This window comes from Ambystoma mexicanum, chromosome 1q, assembly GCF_040938575.1.
Source record: "Ambystoma mexicanum isolate Mex_15411 chromosome 1q, UKY_AmexF1_1, whole genome shotgun sequence".
NCBI lineage: Eukaryota > Metazoa > Chordata > Amphibia > Caudata > Ambystomatidae > Ambystoma > Ambystoma mexicanum.
The window spans coordinates 387,606,678-387,628,970 of NC_090922.1; the positions used below are offsets into that span (position 1 = coordinate 387,606,678).

Below are 22,293 nucleotides of genomic sequence, written 5' to 3' on the forward strand. Positions count from 1 at the left end.
TGTGTCAGTTGAGGCTTTCGCTGCCACCTTCTCGCCCCCCCTCCCCCTTCGGCTGACTCCCACCCTGACACAGCCCTCTCCATGCTCCACTCTGCTATATTTGATATCCTTGCCCCTGTCATGAGAATCCGCCTGAAGCCCAAAGCCAAATGTAACTCCTGGTATGACTCGGATCTCGTCACCCTTAAACGCAAGTGCAGGGTGGCAGAGAGGAAATGGCGTGCTTCGTGTTCGTCCTCTGACAAACTGGCCTGCCGCCTGCTCCAAAGGCAATACCGTCTCTCCGTTCTCTCCGTTCTCATCAAGAAGAGAGCCCTTACCCAAGCCCGCATCTCTGCGGCATCTAACAACTCGGCTGAACTCTTTAAAATCTGCAAGGAGCTTGCCAACCCTGCTGCAGTCTATACCTCTCCTGTCCCCTCCCAGGCCCTATGCACGGCACTGGCCTCTCACTTCATCTCTAAAACTCAGGACATCCTGTCCTCACTCTCTTCCTATCACCTCCCTCCCTCACTTCCCTGCTCTTCCTCTGGCCCTTCTGCAGCCACCCCTCCTCCCTCCTTCTCTGCCTTTCCCCTTTTTTCTGCTGACGGGGTCTCCAGACAAGTCCGATCTATGAAATTCTCGTCTAAACAGGTTCACCCCTGTTCCTCCAAAACTATCAAGGACCACATCGACTCCCTGGCTGACTTTTGCAACCACTCCTTCGCCTCTGGAGTCTTCCCATCCCCCCTCAAGCACTCCCTTGTGCACCCTCTTCTTAAGAAACCCTCTTCCGACCCCTCCTGCCCAGCTAACTATTGCCCAATCTCCATCACTCCCTTCCTGGGCAAGCTCCTGGAGAAACTGGCCATCTCCCAGCTTAACCTCCATGCTGAATCTGTTGGTATCCTTCATGACCATCAGTCTGGCTTCAGAGCTGCCAGAAGCACGGAATCTGCTCTCCTGAACATCCGTGAAGACTTACTCTCCAACCTTGATTCTAACACTCCTTGTGTTCTCATTTTGCTCGATCTCTCTTCTGCCTTTGATTCTGTCAACCATGCCATCCTGCTCAACCGTCTCCGTGATAACCTGGGTATCGCTGGTCAAGCTCTGGCGTGGCTGACTTCTTTCCTTTCCAATCGACCCTCCCAGGTCCAACTTGGGTCCTTCCTCTCTGACGTCTTCTTCTCCACCTGTGGTGTTCCCCAGGGATCTAATCTCTCTCCCTGGCTTTTCAACCAGTACCTGTCACTCCTTGCTCACTGCATCGCCGCCCTCTGCCCCAACTTTCAGTGCTATGCGGACGATACCCAGCTCATTTTCAGGCTACCCTCGGCCTCCTCCTCTCTGACCGTCTGTCTGCTATCCAGGTATGGTGTGCCGCCAATGACCTCTGCCTTAATGCCAGTAAGACTGAGATTCTACTCATTGGCACACCCACTCCCTCCTTCCCTGCAGCTCTCTGGCCGGCCTCTCTTGGCCCTCTTCCTGCTCCTACCTGCAAGGCTAAAAACCTCGGGGTCATCTTCGACTCTACACTCTCCTTCTCTCCTCACATATCTGACGTCTCTAAGAAGTCACACTACCAGCTGCACCTCCTCAGAGGTATTCTTCCCTTCCTCTCCTTCCCACAGAAGCTCACTGTCTCCCGAGCCCTGGTTTTCTCGAAGCTGGACTACTATAACAGCCTCTATCTTAATCTGCCTGCCTCCACTCTCCGCCCTCTGCAACTCATCCAGAACAGAACTGCGAGACTTGTCCTTGGCTTCAAGCCCAGGGACCGTATCTCTCCAGGACTGAAATCTCTACACTAGCTCCAAGTGGCTGCGAGGATTAAGTTCAAAACCCTCTGCATTATCCACAAGGCCTTCTGGGGCCTGGGGCCAAAATACCTTCAACTCTCTCTCCCTAAATATCTTCTTTCCCGAGCCCTTCGCTCATCCGTCTCCAACTCCCTCAGGGTCAGCCGCTTCTCAAAGCAACGAGCTGGGAGTAGATCTCTCTCCGCGGCAGGGGCCTCCGTCTGGAACAGCCTTCCTGCCTCCCTGAAACTTGAGGAGAACCATCTCCGGTTCTAGAAGCACCTCAAAACCTTCCTCTTTGCCTCTGCCTTCTTTGTCCCTCTCCCCTGCCAAATTCTATACTGAAATTGCACTGAATCTGCAACTGGGCCACTCTCACCGACCTCGGTCCTGGGCCCAGCCACTCTCCACCTGCACTGCCTCCCTGGCATCGCATCCCCTGCACTGCGGGACTGTCTCTGTATCCCTACAGCCCCCCCTTCCCAGCACTTGCCTGCACTTACCTTGCACTTGCCACCAGCTGGCCCTATTTATTTATTTATTTTTATTCTACTTACTTGTACTGCACTTCCCCCTCCCCTCCCCCTTGCACTTTTCCCTTCCCCTACCCCTGCACTTGCGAGGTCTGAATGATACCTGGCCTAGTAGGATCGTTGTCTGTCTTCCCCTTGTTCCCCCCCTGCCTCGTCGCGCCTTGAAACACTTGTGTATAGGCGCGTTACAAATGCCATATCATATCATATCATATATCATTGAATGGACCCCAAATGAGACTGTATACCTCTTCTTTGTCTTTCGCTCTAAAGGAAAGCTTTTCAAAAATTTGATAAGGTGCACAAATCAGCTAACCAATCCTCCACTGTAGGCTTCTTCCTAGTTTTCCAAACCCGAAGGATCAGTCTCATGGCCACCAATAAAGTCTTATTTATCCAACCACCATATTTCAAAGAACGCCTACACCTACCCCGACATAAAAATAAGATGATGTTCCCACCTGATCTCCGTAAAACTACATCTAAAATTAAATCAATCCTATCAATCACATTAACCCAGAAATCTCGAACTCTAGAGAAATCCCAGAGAAGTTGTATAAGGGTACCAACGTCCTTTCCACATCCCCAACATAGATTATCAGCTTGTAGCCCTAGTTTAAACATTTTAACTGGTGTCCAGTATACCTTACCCGCCACTTTCTGCCTAATCAGACGCAAGTTCAAATCCGTACTCACATTGGCACTTACCCTAAGAATATCCTTCAATTCCCTGTCTGTAAAATATATATTTAAATCATCCGACCACACCAATCTCAACCTATCCCATGCCTCAACATGTTTATTTTCCAATTGCATAAAATTCATATATGTACGTACTGAATACTCTTGGCCTGTAAGCAATTGACACAGTGCAGGTTTGGTTTCTAATGAAACACCAATCATTCTTTGCCTAAGACAAATCAGGGAGCTCGGGTCGTCATATTTTTGTCTCTCTCGTTCATGCAACCCATATTTCCTCTGTATGTCTTCAAATGTCAAAAGATGATCACCATCTAACATATCACCTACTATTAAAATCCCCTTCCGAACTCAAGTCTGCCAAATCAAACATCTGTCGTTCAATTGTAAGACCTCATTATGCCAAAGAGAAGCATCTTTACTAAAACCATATGACTGGCCATTCTCTCCAAACCACCCCTGCAAGGTTTGCCTGGTTGCCACTATAGACTTCAACTTCAATCTATTAGCCGACATATTGCCCATAGTATAAAGGCTTTCCAAACGATAAGGACTGCAAATCCCTCTCTCCATGCGCAGCCAGATAGCACCTGCGATGTCATCAGTCGTATAATAATAAGACCCCTTCTTAAGCAGAAACGCCTTACAGTATTTATACAAATCAGGATATCCAAAACCACCTTCATCCACACTTTGCATCAACATAAATCTAGGGATCCGCTGTCTTTTACCCAGCCCCCACAAGAAACATTGACAGTTTCTCAATCTGCAAAATCTGTTTTTTGGAAATTAAGAATGGAATTGACTGAAATATATATAACACTTTCGGCAATAAAATCATCTTTATTGCATTTATCTTAGCCCATAATGACAAATGAAGTCTCTCCCATTGTCTTATTGGATACACAATTTTATCTACGAGTTTATCAATATTAAATTGCATAATTTTCCTCAACTCACCAATGATATATATACCAAGATACTTAACAGAAACAGGGGACCATTTGCAATTCCAAACCTTCAAAATATCCTTACTACATTCATTAGACAGTGGGAATATCTCAGTCTTATCCCAGTTTCTTATGACCCGAAATATCACCAACTTCCTCAAACATCTGTTTCAGAACCAGTCCACACTGTTCAGGATTAGACAGCAGGACCACCATATCATCAGCATAAGATAAACCTTAACTTCCACACCCCCAACACATAAACCTCTGATATCTCCACATTGTCTAATATAAGCCGCCAACGGTTCAAGTGCTAAATCAAACAAAAAAGGTGATAGAGGACACCCTTGCCTCATGCACTTGGACAAAGAAAAAGACTCTGATATTAAACCATTTATAGTCACCCTCACCTCATAATGAATACACCTAATCATTTTCATAAAGGTCGGTCCAAATCCCATTTTTAATAAAGTGCAATCCAAAAAGCTCCAATTAACTATCAAATGCTTTCTCTGCATCAAAAAACCCAATCAACCCTTTTGATTTATTTATTATGATGCATTCCAATGACATCCAATAAAGTCCTGATATTATCATATCCATACCTACCCGGGATAAAACCCACTTGAGACTCATCCACCAGATCACCCATATTAACCATAAGCCTATTCGCCCAAATTTTAGTAAATATCTTAAAATCCACATTCAACAGTGAGATAAGTCTATAATTACTGCACTTCCTGTGATCCCGACCAGGCTTAGGAATGACAGTAATCATTGCATCTGTCATTGACTCACATATCGACCCTGACTCCAAAAATTCATTAAAAAGGACACATAAAATAGGTGATAATTGCTCAACAAATTTTTTATAAAATTCCGAAAAAATCCCATCCGGCCCTGGCGATTTTCCATCTTTCAATTGCAATATTGCAGCAGTAACCTCAGACACATCTATGGCAGACTCCAGAACCAATTTTTTATCATCCCGAAGTCTCAAGAGGTGTTCCTTATCAAAAAAAGACTGCAAGTCAGTTTCAGTAGGATGTAAATGCTCCTCATACAACCCTTCATAAAATAATCTAAACTCCCTACAAGTATCTTCACTTCTATGAAATACCTCACCTCTATCATTTTCAATAGACAAAATACACTTGTCCACCATCAGACCATTAAGTTTATTTGCCAGAAGCCTACCATTTTTGTCCCCGAATTCCCAAAAGCGCCGTTTCGTATAAAATAAACTCTTCCCTGCTTGTGAATGCAAAAGCATCTTTAATTCCTCTTCCAAATTATTCAATTTATGTTTCATGCAATCCATCCCTGTTTGCGCACAATTCCTTTGGAAATCCACTATCTCCTTCTCTAACCTCTCAATTTTTATTTTGTTTGTCTTTGTAGCATGGGAAGTTCTATCAATCAATTCGCCCTGTAAAACCGCTTTAAAGCAATCCCAGACAATTTTAATGCCAGACGATCCATTATTTTCTTCAAAGTATTTCTGAATAAATGTATCTAATCCCACGTTAACTAGAGGGTCATTAAATGAATTAGCTTGCATTCTCCATCTCATATTCTTTTTATGAATACTATGTAAATTGATTTTCAGATCTATAAGCGCATGATCAGAAATACCTCTCCTCAATACTAGAACTAAACGTCTGATCAACTATCTTATCACTAATAAAAAAGAATATCAATCCGAGAGTAAGAATTATGGACCGGCGAATAAAACGAATATTCCCTATCTCTTAGATGATGAACTCTCCAAATATCTACCAGATTACACTTAAAAGCAAACTGTTTTAATTCCGTACTTAAGTTCCCATTATTATACCTACAATCAGATCTTCTATCCAGTTCACTATCCATCACCAAGTTAAAATGACCACCTAAAATACTTGCCTCACCCTCCATCTCCCCCAAAAGATCATCCAACTTTCTGGAAAAAACCATATACGGGGCACATGGAGCATACACTGTCCCCACAGTAAATTTCTTCCCGTTATGTAATATAACAATTAGAAGAATACGACCCTCGTGATCCTTTACTGTTTTCTCAATTTTAACAGACAGTCCCTTCCTGAACAAAATACTAACCCCCCTAGATTTGGTATCATAATAGTTCGATACCACCTGTGGGTAATTACGAGTAGACAAATAATCCCCAATCTGTTCACTCAAATGAGTTTCCTGAAGAAACACAACATCTCCTTTACTCCTCCATACCCGTGCCAAAACCTTCCTTCTTTTAAATACACATCCAATACCCCTAACATGCCACGAAACAAAGATTAAAGGATCAATAATTCACCACTAGAATTATCTGCATTTCACACAATCACAATCCCATCCATTGACACAGACTTGTCTCATTAATTCTACACTTTCCTAACAGTTCATAACAAGACAGGTTAGGGGTGGCCTTTAGGGCTCATTAAAATTTCAATAAAAACCCTTGAACTGCCTGGCGTTGGAGTGATTCTTGTGCCATCTGTGACCTGTCCAATAAAACCTTTTGTGCCCATGTCCTCTGCAGATTTCCAACTGGTTCCTTGTAAGACTTATTTTCTGGTGGCAGTAACATCTGCATGCAGGGACACTGAGTTACACGCCCTGTCTATGGAGGAGCCTTACATTACCTTACACAGAGACCTAGTGGTGCTTCATACTCACCCTTTCTCTCCAAAGTGGTCACCGAATTTCAGATGAACCAAGAACTCTCATGTCTGCGACCCGAGACAGAGGCGGACAGAATTTTGCCCTGTCTCGATGTTTATAGAATCCCGCAGTTCCATCTGGAGGTGACTAGACCTCATCGAGCATCGGACCGACATTTTATCACTTTTGGGGCTCCCACATTATCTATTGTTCTGAGCTTCAAAACAGACTCCTCCTAGTCAGATTGCATGTGCAATCAACCAGGGTGAAAAGCTCAACAGTAGCTTTTAAAATTCATGTCCTATGGGAGGAAATTTGTATAGCAGCCACCTGGACTTCTGCATTATTCTGCAGACACTATTCCCTGGGCAACCGCTGTAGAGTGGAAGGCAGTGTTACCCAACATTTTTATATCAAGTTAAGGTTTCTCCACCCAAAGAGTCAAATAGTACTTGGTACTCCCACATCAACCTAGTAGTAAGGAAAAGTAACTCACCTTAGTAACTACTGTACTCATAGTCCAAAGTCCCCAAATGCCCACTCTCCATTCCCTTAAGAACATGTCGTTTGTCCTTTCAGTTCTCTCCAGGGAGGAAGGGACTGAGGGCTGGGAGCATGTGGGATTGTGGGTGTGGCCATGCTCCGCACACAAACTATTTAAAGAGGAAGTGTGCACTGCTGTGCTGTGCTCTCTGGGAATTAACATAAGTATGTAGGAAAGGGACTTTTGGACTTGTAGTACAGTAGACACTGCAGTGGGTAACATTTTCTGATTGGCTGTTTAACCTTGGAGGAAAGACCTTTGTATTTATCAGAATGGACCTGTTACTACTAAGGTGAAAGACACTTCTAGAAAGCTGCGAGTTGGTAATCTGGATGAGACGGCCATGGATCTGCTAAAGCGTTTGTCCAGAGCCCATTGGACTAATGTGAGGACTGCTTTCAACAATGACAGGTTTGTTGCATTGTTTTGTGCGAGAGACACTCCTTTGCATGTCAGTACAATGAGCATGTCCACTACAGCCCAACTGACAAGAGTTTGCACAGCCCTTCACAAGGGGTACATTTCTCAATTTCCCACTTCACCATCGCCAGTGGAGAGGAGGACATGGTGCTACCGGCAGTGGGCACCCACTTCAACACAAAATACAAATTCAAGATGATGGACTCAATAGGATTACATTTGGCGTACAGTTCTGGTCCGCTAGCCAATTGTCTCCTGAGAACCCTCAAGCAATTAGGCGCTAAATGAAAACCGTCCACATCAAACATCAAATTAAAAGGGCCTAGAAGAGAGTGTGGTCTGGGAATCAAGTGTTGGGAATGTTAGGTGAAGGACAATGACTGTCAGAACAGCCAGAACAATAAGTGCAGGGAGAAAGGATTGAATGTTAAGGAGTTGGAGAGCAGTATTGAGGAGAAGGGGAGACATCTCTCTCAAGGAGACTCTAGGTAAGGAAGTGTGTTGAGGAGGGAGAAAAACAAGTAGAGAAGAGGTGGTGAGGTCCATCTATTTTCATTGTTTAAAGCGCACACCTAGCTTGAGAGCAGTGGAGTGCTGTACAAGGTGTGGGTATCCAACATATGGCCTGACATCTATTAACAGTAGCGCAGTACTGTGTGTTGCAGTCTGTGCATCCATTGCATGACAAGAGAAGGATTGTTTGTTGGTCCTCTTTGCGTACTATTTCTGATTCGAGGCGCTTAGTCGATTTGCTGTGCAAAGAGCGTGTGCCACCAGATACGTGAAACTCATCTGCCAGGTACGCTGGTGTGCTACTTGCGACTGCTTTGTAGATGATACATACAGCCTTGAAAAGTAGCCTGACCTAGAGAGAAAGCTAATGTAGTTCCCGTAGGCAGGGGGTGATTCTGGCAAATTTCTGCACACCCCCTAATAAGACTTGCTTCAGCATAGTGGACTGCTTTTAGGGGTACCCAAATTGAAGAGACGACTGATGTCCTTTGTTTTTTTACTATCAAGTACAACTGAGTATTGTCCGCGTATTGGTGGATGGCTACATTGGGGTCTTTGAGGAGTGCATTACAGAAGAGCTTCAAAGATCGAGGTGAAGAGAAGCATTGAGGAGGAGGGAAGGAGGAGGAGAGAGTGGGTGAAGGGAGGCTTTAAGTAGAAGGGGATGAAGCCAAGGAGTGAGGGAGTGAACAGATATGAGAGAGAGCAGAAAATGACAACCAAACAATGTAACACCAGAGGAACTGGGAAGGGAGGAAAAAGAGTTGTGTTCGGAGGAGGATAGAGCGAGTCAAGACTTCAAGAGGAGCAGTTTTTAGTGTGGCAACATATTGAGAAGGGCGAGAAACAGGAGTTGAAAGTGGAGACATAGACCAGAAAGGGGTAAGAGATTGCGAAGAGATGGGCCCAGGAAGGGAGGCAGCAAGACAGGTGCTGGTACAGATCTGTGCTCCTGGTAAAACTCCAGATTGGTGAAGCAGCATTGCCCAGTGAGGTAACGACAGCAGTAAGGGGAAGATAAACCTAAGAGCTTACGAGGCCAATACAGGCGCCTTCTTGCCAGACTACACAAAGAGGAATGCAGCATCCTGATAATTTCTACGAAAGCCAAGCAAGCCTTCACATCACATGAAACCAAGGAAGAAGTACATATCAATTAAAACCCCAAAGACTGATTGGCCTTTTGCTTGCAAGGATGGTAGAATCTAAGGGATAGAGGAAAGGACAGAGGACCACAAACCCATAGAGACGCAGGACCAGTTTGCGTGTTGTGGAAATCCTACCACTTGACCTTACCCCGGATTGATCTCTCTTTATGCCTTGAACCATAGATCTTGTCCAAGTCACCTTGGCAGACCATAATTGATACTTAATCTTGGAGTCTCATTGCAGCAGATTTTCTCTTGGCAGTAGTTAGAATGCCTCCCTCAATGAAAGAAATATATGCTGCAACGGAGTAACCAATGGGTCCTGATCCTGCACTTTCCAGATTACCAGGAACAGACCTCTGACATCAGCCTGTGGGGCCACAGACACGGGGCCCAAACCCAGATGCGCTGTAAGTCAACCCATAGCAGGGCACCAGCTTGCACCAACGGTGCTGAAATTATTCCTGAACCAATCCTTTCTTTTGCTAAAGGGCAAATTCTCCAGAGCTCATAGCACAACACAAGGATTTGCTGTCATTGCAACCTCTTTAGCTCCCAAACAAGCATAGCAATGGCCCACCCTGTGGGGAGGGCACTGTCGTGCCACTCTACAACCTTCGGATCGCCGTCTGCGTTCCCGATCTCAGGGCACACAAACTCCCAATAAATACAGAAATGACAAAAGGGGAGTTCATGCTCTCATATAAATACCACTTAATGCCCACTGCTCCAGAGAGGATAATGGTATAAGAATCACAGTAGTCTACCGAAAGAAGCAGCTGGAAGATTTAGAAATTGGTGCACTAAGATGGGTTGAAGAGCAGCAAGAAAGTCTGTTCAATTGTGCTGTTTTCTTTTGAAAAGATTATTTTGCTAAATAATCTCTCATCTGCAATGCCTTTTCTTGCTACTCTGTGGGTAGCAGGATTAGAGAGAGGCTGCTGATAGTTACCTCAGTATTTTGCCTTAACATTATTAGCAGTTTCCGGTCTGTGTCATTATCTCTACAGGGTAATGTGGCGAAACTGACCATATGAACTGTGATGATGGCTATAAACTTTTATTCAAGAGAAAGATAACCCTCTCTGTCCTTAACTCTAATAGTGTTTCCCTAACTAAACTAAAGAAAGTTGGGTACTCGTCAGAAAGTCCGTGAAAGTCCAAATCAAAAAGACACTGTCCCAGTCAAAAAGTTCCTACGCTATCCCTGTCACTACAATAAACAATGATAAAGTTCTGTTCCGATCGTCACTCAGAAGAATGCCTCCCTTCTCCTGGATGTAAAGTGTCCCAAAGACGCCAGGTCTTCTCCAAATCAGAGTTCTGTTAAAGTTCCAAGTGTTTCATAGTGCACACAAAAGCACAGACCTACAGGATCCTCGTGGGGCTAGGAGAATGACTAGCCCCACAAGGATTTTGCTCTGGATGTGCAAGCCCGTCTTTTGAACATTTGTTTGGCAGCAAGGCTGACGAGAGCCTTCAGAGGTTGCAGACCTCAAAAGCTGCAGCGAAATCTTTAAGTGACGCTGTGTGTCAACCTCTGCCTTTTCCTCGTAGGGGACAGCAGTGGAAGGGAGGTTCTTTTCGTTACTACTCCTCCTTTGGTAGAACGAGAGGAGCCGCCAGTCAAAGTGGTCAGCGTAAAAGTACCCATGGTGGTCGGGGAAATAGAGGTGCCAAAGCCGTTCAGGCAGATGCCTCTTTGCGTTCAGACGCTGCCGCAGCCGCTCCAGAACAGTCATGAGGCCATGTCCCATGGTTCGCCGGTTGGGGGCAGACTGTCTCAGCATCTCGAAGAATGATGAGACATTGCTTCTGATGCGTGGGTTCTGGATACCACGGCCCACTGCCTTCCCTTCCTACAGCGGCCTCACGACAATCCACCGGGGAATTTCTCTTTGAAGCTTCCAGATCTGCTCCGTGTGCAGGAAATCTTGACCCTGCTAGAGAAAGGCGCTATAAAACTGGTGCCTGTAGCGGAGAGGACATGGGATGGTATTCCCCATATTTTTTGATTTCAAAGAAAGACGGGGGATTGAGGCCCATCTTGGATTTGCGTTGGTTGAACAACCTTCTCAGGAAAGACAAGTTCAAGATGGTCACTCTTTCTCAAGTCCTCCAGGCCCTTCAACTTCAGGATTGGTTGGTGTCTCTGGACTTACAGGATGCTTACTTTCATGTGCCGATTCATCCCAAGCACAGAGTGCCTGAGGTTTGCGGCTGACAACTCGCACTTTCATTTTCGGGTCCTGCCATTCGGATTGACCTCCGCCCCGAGGGTCTTCACCAAGCTCATGGTGGTGGTGGCAGTGTATCTCAGGCGAGGGGGGGATTCATGTCTACCCCTACCTGGACGACTAGCTGATCCGTGCACGTTCTCCCGAGCAAGCATTGGATCACCTCGGTCTCAGCTGCCGCTCCCTCCACAAGCTGGGCTTCTCCCTCAATTTCAAGAAGTCACATCTGACACCTTCCCAACAGCTCCAGTACATCAGGGCTGTGTTGGACACGTCCTTGGGGAAGTACTCGCCTCCCAAGGTGAGGGCTCATCACATTGTGCAGATGGTGGACAAGTTTCAACATGCCCAGAGTCTCCCGGCTTTCAAATTCTTAAGATTGCTCGGCCTCATGGCATCCTGCATTTTTCTGGTGCCAGAGGCCAAGCTGAGGATGTGATCACTGCAATGGGTCCTCAAGATGCAGTGGTCGCAGTTCTCAGGCAAGATGTCCGATCCGGTTCAGATTCCAATCTCTGTCTCCCAGGATCTTCTGTGGTGGGCCAAAGAGGGGAACCTGATGAAGGGGCAGCCGTTATGGCAACGGTGGCCGGAGGTGACTGTAGTGACGGACGCTTCCCTCACAGGATGGAGAGCTCATGTCGAAGACTTGACCGCGAGCAGTCGTTGGTCTCTGTCGGAGTCCAAACTCCACATCAACCTGTTAGAGCTGAGGGCCATCAGGCTGGCCCTGAAGGCTTTTCTCCCATCTGTGCAGTGGAAGAGTGTCCTGATCATTATAGACAACACAGTGGCCCTGCATTACCTCAACAAGAAAGGGAGGAGGTAGGTTCACTCCCGTTGTGCAGAGAGTCAATGCAGCTCTGGTTCTGGGCAATCCAGCAAGAAATTTCGCTCTCGGCAGTTCATCTGGCCGGAGAGGACAATGCGGCGGCGGACGCTCTGAGCAGGCAGAGTATGATCTCTCACGAGTGGGAGTTGGCTCAGGAAGTCTTTCTGGAGATCTTAGCCCTTTGGGGAACCCCACAAGGGGATCTCTTCGCCACCAGTGCCAACCGGAAGTGCGAGAGATTCTGCTCAAGTGAATTTCCTCAGAGAGTAGCCTTACGAGACACATTCGTAGTGGATTGGTCATTCCCACTGCTGTATGCGTTTCCTCCAGTCCCCGTCATTCCTCAAATGTTAAGGAGTTTACAGAGGTTTGAATCCCACATGATCCTCATTGCTCCGAATTGGGTCAGCAGAGTGTGGTACCTGGACCTTCTAGAAATCTCCATCTGCCCGCCACGCCGTCTTCCCTACCGAGAGGATATGCTTGGGGGTGGTCAGGTTCTCCATCCAGAGGTCAGGACTCTCAACCTTCACGCTTGGTATCTGAAAAGTTGAGGTATAAGGATTGGTACCTCCCGGATGATGTGATGGAGGTGGTGCTTTCGGCCAGGAGGCCAGCAACAAAATCCCTATACCGTTGCTGTTGGCATAAGTTTTGCGACTGGTGCAGCGGACAAAATTGTTGATCCTTTTCAGAGTTCCATTCCTGTGGTTTTGTCTTTCTTACTTTCTTTGGCCCGCAGGGTCCTTCAAGTGGGAACCATTAAAGGTTACCTGGCGGCGCTGTCTATCTTCAAGCGCTCGTCTGAAGAATGTTCTTACTTTAAGATTCCTTTGATTTCCCAATTTCTAAAAGGGCTCAATAATGTGTTCCCACCGTCCCCTTTCCAGGTGCCTATTTGGGATCTGAATTTGGTTTTGAAATTCCTGATGAGTGCTACATTTGAACCTTTGCACTCTTGCCCTTTGAGATTGTCTTGTAAGACAGTGTTCTTTGTTGCGGTTACTTCCGCTTGCAGAGTGAGTGCATTGGAGGCACTTTCATCTAAGCCAACCTTTACTGTGTTTCACAAGGATAGGGTTGTACTGAGGGTACGTCCTTCCTTTCTACCTAAGTAGATGTCTGAGTTTCATCTAAGTCAGAAAGTGGTTCTTCTGTCTTTCTATCCTCCTCCTCATCCTGGTAAGTAAGAGGAGCTACTCCATAGGTTGGACCCTAGTAAAGCTCTGGGCTTTTATATTTTTAGGATGTCCAGGGTCAGAGTGGACGATCAACTCTTTGTGGGATATGCTGGGCCAGGCTGTTAGCAAACAGACCGTGTCTAGGTGGATTATCCTCACCATTACTGAATGTTACCTATTGGCGGGTAAAGACCCTCCTGAAGGGTTGCAAGCTCATTCCACTAGGGGCATGGCTACTTCCACAACCCTACAACGGGGAGCTCTTTTTAGGAATATTTGTAATGCAGCCACATGGGCTTCTACCCACACCTTTGTTAAACATTATTCCCTGGATCTATGGTCAAGATATGGCCTTTGTTAAGGCGGTTCTTTATTCCACCATCTAATTGGGTACTCAATTCTTTTCCCTCCTCTGTTTTCTGGTACTGCTTTGGGAGCCTGTCAAAGATGTGGAATACGTTGGAGTACACAATCCATTCGAAGAACAAGTTACTTACCAACTGGTAACGTTCTTTCGATTGGATGTTCCTCCAACGTATTCCACATCACCCTCACAGCCTGCCCCTCTGGAGAATTTCCTATGCGATTGCAGCTTACGTTTCCGCAAGGCTATGTGCAGTCAAGCAGGCATTGGATAGGTGCATGTCACATGTTATGGATGAGAAAACATAAATTAAGGCTACGGGCACCGTGCGTCCTATCTATAACATCCGGTGATGTCGCCCTCAACAGAGGCCTTCGAGGGACATCGCTCCGACGCAGAACGCCCTCTGCCAAAAAAGTTTCCAAAGTAAACAGCTGTGGACATTACATGTCAAAGATGTGGAATACATTGGAGGAACATCCAATCGAAAGAATGTTACCAGTTGGTAACTAACTTGTTCTTCTCTTCCGCTGTTGTTTGTTTCTGGCGTCTTGATATAGCCGGGTCTGCCCTGGCGTAGTGCCAGTTTCATTGACAACCGCTGGTCGAGCATTTTTCCCGCTTAACGGTTGCGTTCTCAGGTTCTTACTCGTTCCTGTACTGATCACATTAAGATTATCTAACCCAGTACAATAACACATGGTTTCCGATATAGGTCTAGGAAAAAGAGGTTTGGGCAATGTCACTACCTTATGAGGTCGGGAGTTAAAGGGGCTGTGTCCCAGACTTTTATCGTTTTCCCAAGAAGGAGAGTTCCTCTTCATGAGGTCCTCCCACATATTACCACCCCTAGGGGGACTATTGGTTAGCGGCTGCACCTCCCTAACCTCATGGAAAGGGTCTCGGACCCACCTCCCCCCACCACTGGTGAAAAGTGACACTATCCGAAGAATCGTCACAGTACCTCACTATAAATTACTGGGCCCCCAACTTGCCCTTTTTCATCTTCTTTCATTGAAAAAAAATGGAGTGTTCAATGTGTGAGCATGGTCGGTCAGAAAGCAGTTCACTGCTGTTTGCTACCAGTTTTAGGACTTTGATCCTTTCGCCTTTGAAAATGGCTTTACCTACAGTGTTTTGTGATGAAAAATGATGTGACTACGTTTAAGATAATTATTCATAGGATGAAAACATTTCACAAGTTAGGTTTAAATGTATAATTAAGTGACATGAATCTTATGATTTTTAAATTGTATGCATGTTTCATTCATGAGCTAATTTGCCTAGGATATCTTGTTCAGTTAACTTCCTTATTTCTTACAGTTCATATCTTCACTGTGAATGGGCCACAGAACAGCATCTATTAAAGGATAAACGAATCCAGCAGAAGATAAAACGTTACAAAATAAAGCAAGCACAAAGAGCCCACTTTTTTGCAGATGTAAGTAAAGGGAAACGCCTGATTGACATTTGCTTCAGAATGTAAAAAGTTAATTAAATTATTCATTACATGACAGTTTTATGAGATGTTTGTTTGATGTTAGTAGTTTTGACAACAGGATTTCTTTGAGATGTTTATCTCCTTTTATTGAAGTTTTTTATTTAAGTTCATGTTGAGCTATTTCATCATTAAACAAATGTTCCCAATCACTAAGATCATACATTAACAAGTAAATTGTTGTTCAGGAACCTGGTTGTGATAGTACGGTGCACTTTTCATTTTAGATCATTTTAGTAATACATTAGTTTTGCTTATTACACAAATAGAATGCAGAAATAGTACTCCTAAGTGTGTATTGTGGATATGTTCACCTGGGCAATTTTAGGAAAGCAATGCTAAATCTTCAAGTATTGCTAAGGCAGTGGTATTTAAGATGTGGCCTTATTTTGATTGGGCACATAGTCTTGTTTCAGGGAATCTCTAGTCAATAATGTCTGACAAATGTCTAGAAGAGAGCAGCAACATTAGACTTTTGAATCATTGCAGTCAACGTAAGCTTGTTTGATGTCAAATAGAACATTGCATTATTCCTTAATAAAAGGATCTCAAAATAGGAAAAGCATTGTTTTCACAGGCTTCCACAGCTCAAGCAGTACATTGTATAGTTAAGCTACTGTTGGGTGCTTTACACTAGTAGCCATCCCAGTGGGCGACACAAACAGATAAGGTACTGGGAACAAATTAACCATTTTGAAGTCCTTTGAATCATTGACATTCACAACAGACAGTTGTTAAATTGTTTTAAAATAAATCTCGGTGAACTAAAAATCTTTTGCATTCATTAAACATACGATTTAGCACAAACCAGGCTGCTTTTGAGCACTAACATTTAAGATCTGTGGTTCGCATTGACTTTTCTGTACCCAAATTGGGAAAGCATATTCCCCATCAAAGCTTTCCCCAGAGTTTTATTGCAGTGAGACTAAAAATACATATGTAGTCCGCCCTTATGTAGTAGAGACTGCCACAGGATTGGCAAGCTCCTTGCAGATTTTAGAGTTCGGCTGAGTTGTTATATGCCACAAAGACGCAGGCTTGGATTTGGGCTCTCTTCATAGTGCGGACAGAGAGCTGGTATTGATTTTGGAGCAGGCGGTAGGCCAGTTTGTCAGAGGATGCGCAAGAAGCTAGCCATCTCCTCTCAGCCACCCTGCACTTGTGTTTAAGGGTGGCGAGGTTAGAGGCATACCACGAGTTGTACTTGGCTTTGGGCTTCAAGCGAATCCTCATGAGTTTCAGAGATAAAGAGTGGAGCATGAAAAGGGCTGTGTCAGGATGTGAGTCAGCCAGAGGAGGAGGCGGAGGAGGAGGAGGAGGAGGAGGGGGAGAGAAGACAGCGTCGAAAGCCTCAACCGACACACGCTTCATGGGTCGGATGACCGAGAAGGTTGTTGGCCATGCTGGCGTTGGCTTGGCATGAGGAGGGGTAGAGAGGGAGAGATGGGAGGAAAGGTGAAGCGATCACTCCAGGAGAGAGGAGTGGTGTGGGGGAGCTCTGAGGAGATCAGAACATTCAGAGTGCGCCCTGCAGAGTGAGTCGAGCCAGAGGGAGAATAGAGAGAGAGAGATGCAGAGGTTGTAAGAGTCCAGAGGAGGGACAGGAAGCATCCAGGTGGATGTTAAAGTCTCCAAGAAGGAGGAGGAGTTGAGTGGTCGAGACCAGGAGGGAGGAGGAGCGGTCTGCCCATTCAGAGAGGAAGGGGGTGATCTGACCAGGTGGCCAATAGATATTTGCCACAGTAAGAGAGTGGCCAGGAGAGAGAGAGAGCCTGCAGACCAGGCATTCGAAAGAGGAGTAGGCCTGCATAGAAATGACAGAGGCAGGAATCCACTCCGGGAAGATCAGGGCTACACCCACTCTGGAACGGTTGTATCTGGGAGCAGAGAGGATCTTGTAGCCATCAGGGAGGAGAGTGTCAAAGCTCGTTACAGAGCTGGCCGTGTACCATGTCTCGCTGAGACCGAGGACATCGAGATCAAGTTCTTCCAGAGGCGGCAGATGTCAGAGGAGTGTTTGACAGCTGATCAAGAGTTGAGTGTGGCAATATGGAGAAGGTTGCCAACCTTGCAAGACTTCCGGGGAGGGGTACAAATCACAGGTACGCCTTGTGGAGGTGTGGAAGGAGCCCAAGGGGGCAGAAGAGGAAGCAGGAGAGGGTAATGTAGCCACTGAGGAGGCAGAGGGGGGAGTAAGCCGAAAAAGGGGCAGCAGGAGAAAAAAGGAAATTGATGACGCACAGGAAGCGTATATCAAAGAGGAGAAGGTTGGCCTGAGGGCCTTCCATCAAGACGGTGCAATTCCAGTAAACATTAATGATGACCTCAGAGGAGTGGAAGGGGGCCAGGAGGGCTGCACGCCCGGGTGTCACCATTAATGGGAGAAGAAGAGAAAGGAGAGAGCACAGAGACCACGTGAAGAGTCCATAGTTCTGGCGAGGGAACGACAAAGAAGATGTCCGTGACGGTATGTCTGGAGGAAGCACTGTTATAGGTGTCAGCGATAGGGAGGACTGGGCTGGAGACCAGGATATTCTTTATTGAACTTCTTCCTACCAGACTTAGTGAGGACAGCAGGATAGTCGATTGAGAAGCAGCTTGAAAAGATAGGAGAAACAGAGAGCACCATAGAGTAGGTGTGGAAGAGGAGAGAAGAAGAGGGGTGGAGGGGAAAGGTTGGGGGAGAAACACTAGGGGAGGAGACAAGGAGGGGTGCAAGCAGACGAGACAAAGCGACAAGATATTAGTGAACGATGGACTAAGTAGGCAAGAGCTCAGATGGAAGAGCAGGCAGAAAAAAAGGCAGTCCGGTAAACAAATTAGGTTACCAGGCCATTAGGAACAGAGCAGTCCTTAAAAAGAGAACCTAGAGGAGTGTGGAGCACAGCAGAACACAGAAGAATATAAAAAAGTACAAGCTGTCGTCAAATGGAAAAAATTTACATTCTGTACTGCCGTCATCAACTGCACAAACTTAAATACAGGCCTGCCAGTTATTTGCTTCACCTAAAGGCTGCTTTGCTTCTGTCAGCATTCATTTCTTTTGAATGTGGCTGAGAAAAAACAAAATCACCTTGTAGAAAGTTTGGACAAAGGACTGTTTTCATAACCTCCTCATATGAATGTGTACCCTTGTCATGTGGACTGTTGCTTCATCTGTTGGGGCTTTCCAACAATACTCGAAAAAGCTACCAGACTCGTTTTCCTAAATCGTGTGTCATTGAACCCGAGGTTGAAATTTCTTCTATACTTGGTTTCTTATCCCTATAATTGTGATGCGTCAGCTGATAAAAATGTCTGAGCTCACCTGTCCCACTAACAGGTTAATGTAAATGGGAAACCTAACAAAAATATCAGATTGATGAATGTTGCATACAAAAACACAGGAACATCATTTTCAGTAAGCTTTAGTCAGTCACTAAATAATAATATAGAGCGGCTGTAGGGTGCACAGAATGAGTTCCTGATTTTGCCAAAACATTGATGTGTATTGCATTAGTTTAAGCGTATTTTGGAACTTCAAAAACTATTGACAACATATGCATGCCAGGTGTTCCCCACATCTATCTTCCTCTCTGACCTGAATCTATGTGACCTGGGTCTATATTCACCTGCAATCATTTGAATGCTCATGATAATTAATGTGATTACTCTTGTGATAAAAACACCACCACTAAATGAAATGTAATCCCCTCTTACAAACTGCTGATTGATATTATTCACAAATAACTACTGTTGTATTTAAACCCACATTTAATAAAACATGGTATTTAACTAACAATACCCCAACAACATGATACACCCCAAATGCTCAAATGTGGATATGTGATCTATACTATGTCACTAAACTGCTCACCTGGTGCATGAACCATAAAACACCACGTTGCTAGGACTGTAAACAGTCCTACATGTTTTTTAAACGTTGTAACTAATTATGGACAATTGATACCATGTTACATCCCAATACTTTGTCACTTACCTTACGTGGCAATACACGGTACATATTGTCATTTAACTACTCATCTGTTCACACTACCTGGTCTTAAACCATATTAAACCACACAGGTTCCACCACATGTTTCACTCTGCACTCTCTTTAAGTCTGCCACAGCCTTGAAAAAGACCCTTGTTGGGTCGAAACAGGTGTCGGATAAACTGCAATTAAAAATCACCAATATATGCTACAACATTGAGCGTTTGAACTTATTGCGGTTTCCTAAAACATCTCAAACGTCGAGCATTTAAACCTATCTCAACACCATAGAACGCTTAATTGAAAGGGAAACTATCAACCAAGCTAGCGCCAATGTGATACAGGTTCAATACCCACACTGTATAAACCAAAAAAACGAGATGGAAAGGCACCATCTCACAAGAACCTAGTCCTAGGCAGCTACGTCACACTCACCAATGCAGGGATCTAGCACAGTGATCCTCAAATTTCTATTGCCTTATCTTCCTCAGCTCTAAACCCATAGAAAAAGATCACTGCAGCAAAAGATGACATCCAAAAGAAGAAATTGCAGAATGTTTCCTCACAAGAAATGGTGACATCAAATCCCTATTCACACCTAGAGGATCCACAGAACATGCGTTCAAACGCACGAGAGACATTGAGACAAATATTTGGAAAACTGGAAAAATTATGCACTAAGGAGATTAATATATTTTAGGAGCGTTTTACACTCTAAACTTACCTGGAACAGGAGAAAATACCGCGAGGACTGAGGATAATCAGTTTTCCTGACTTCACCAATCTGGAAGACGCCGACCTTGCAGGAAAATGGGGGGATAACCTAGTCGCCAAATCTAAAACTATGTTAGAGCTACTAATTGAGCACCGAGACCATGAACACAAAAGAACAATGATAGGTTTTGGTGCCATGAAGGATGAAATAGAAACATACAACGCCCCATTGAAACACAAAAGATAGAAATTGCAAGACAATGTATATGAGCCTACATAAACAGCAGGACAAGGTCAAACTCGGGAAATCCAGGAATTTTTCTAGAGAAGAAAGAGACTATAAAGATGACACAGTGTTCACCTTCCAGCCCAAATATCATGACTACTATAAGAGCTTGTCGCGAGAAAGCACACTCAACACATCACCAGGCAGCTCTGATGTAGATATCAAATATGACACTGGTAATATAATACAAACCACCTCCATACTAAGCGAACGGACGCCGAAAGGCACCAGCCACTGCCCCAAGCACCACAACCTCTTCATCCTCCTCATCAACTTCTTATTTATATCAATTCAAACGCTACAAAAAAGGGAATCGGAATTACAATGCGAAATTAGTACATTTCCAGGACCCATTAGAGGGAGATACCTCAACACATTTTGGAAGGCCAGAGGCAAGAGAGGAGTCGCTAAACACAAGTACAGATTGAGAAGGCATCCTAACTCACAAAGTCAAGGACACAGCTACAACAGAGGGAGCAACGCCACTGACCTTAGTACTCAACCTATCCAAATACCCACTATCAACATTTGAGGAATCCATGCTGAACAAAGCACTATCGTTTGCCGCTACTAACAAAGCCAATTATACAAATGCACACATAGACCTCTTCAAATACACAAGAAAACTTAAACCTAAAAGATTCTTCGCAAAATAAAAAGGCCAATGGAGATCGCTGAGCCCAGCCAAACCACCAATCAGCGATATCACCAGCGGAAATTCGGAGCTCACATATCTCCTTGTCAACACAGAGGAACAAAGTGATGTGGACACACAGACCCACACACCAAACAAGCAATCCTACAAGAATTGTATATTGAAGAACAACATTTGGACATCCCAGAACTTAAGAAATCAAGATTCACTCCCAATTTACAAGTGGACAACGCCATTGATAGCGGTCACCCGAGATTTCCACAGACTGAAGACCAAATCAGATCAACCAACAGGAAATGCAAACATAATCTCAATGCGGCGGAACTACAAGCTCTCAATACTTTGAAAGGTAACACCAGCATTGTCATCAAAGAAGCGGATAAAGGAGGAAACCTAGTCATCCTAGACAGGGAGAACTATATCAAGATGGCCATGGAGCATCGGGAAACACCTGGTTGCTACAAACTAATAACCACTAACCCGACTGCAACACCGGTATTGCAAGCCAACGATTTGATAACAAAATGGCATTAAAGAGAATTGCTGGCAAATGACAGACACAAGTTTCTGAGAACAGACAACCCACGCATGCCTAACCATTTACTTCCTGCCAAAAGCACATACATAATATGTGCTTAGGCTAGAAGGAAGACTAATATTAAGCGTAATCGGCTGGGTACCAGAACCCATAGCAAAATATATCACTGATGTGATTGAAAAGGAGATGCCCAAAATTCCGACATATCTGCACACTCTACAAATAGAGCCCCTCGCAAGTGCCTGTTGAGCCTGCCTCGTCTCGCTGCTCTGTTTGGAATACTGGTGCAGTCAACGTTCGCAACTTTGCTTCAATGGCCACGCCCCCACTATCAAGCACCTCCCTACAAAAAGAACCCCTGCGCGCTGTAGCATGCGCGCCCCAGCGCAAGTGCCTGTTGAACCTGCTTTGTCCTGCTGCTCTGTCTGGAAAACTGGTGCAGTCAACATTCACAACTTTGCTTCAACGGCCACGCCCCCACTACCAAGCACCTCCCTACAAAAAGTGCTCCACGCAGCGGAAGTGCTCCACGCAAGTGCCTGTTGATACTGTTTAGCTCTGGGCGGCTCAGTGCTTCGGCGACTAGGTCGTCTTAAGATATTTCTTGTGCCCCTTTTAACATAACAGGCTCTAATCTACTTCTAATGCCAGTTTTGACGTCTGCCATCAACCATTGCATTGTTGTGCGGACCTACACCTGATGTAATCGCAAAGGTAATGTGTGAATGTTATTACACCTTTCTTATATTCAGGCGCTTTC

The 22,293-nt window shown here is 45.1% G+C and overlaps 1 protein-coding gene across 8 annotated transcripts in view; it reads left to right on the forward strand.

Moving 5' to 3' along the window:
* The window catches only part of CHD9 (chromodomain helicase DNA binding protein 9), a 3,201,601-nt gene that overhangs the window by 821,699 nt on the left and 2,357,609 nt on the right, over window positions 1-22,293 (forward strand). For all 8 annotated transcript variants that reach the window (XM_069639531.1, XM_069639523.1, XM_069639522.1 and 5 more), the window contains one exon: window positions 15,193-15,310. In XM_069639531.1, the coding sequence (XP_069495632.1) occupies window positions 15,193-15,310 (118 nt within the window). The remainder of the gene's footprint in view (window positions 1-15,192; window positions 15,311-22,293) is intronic.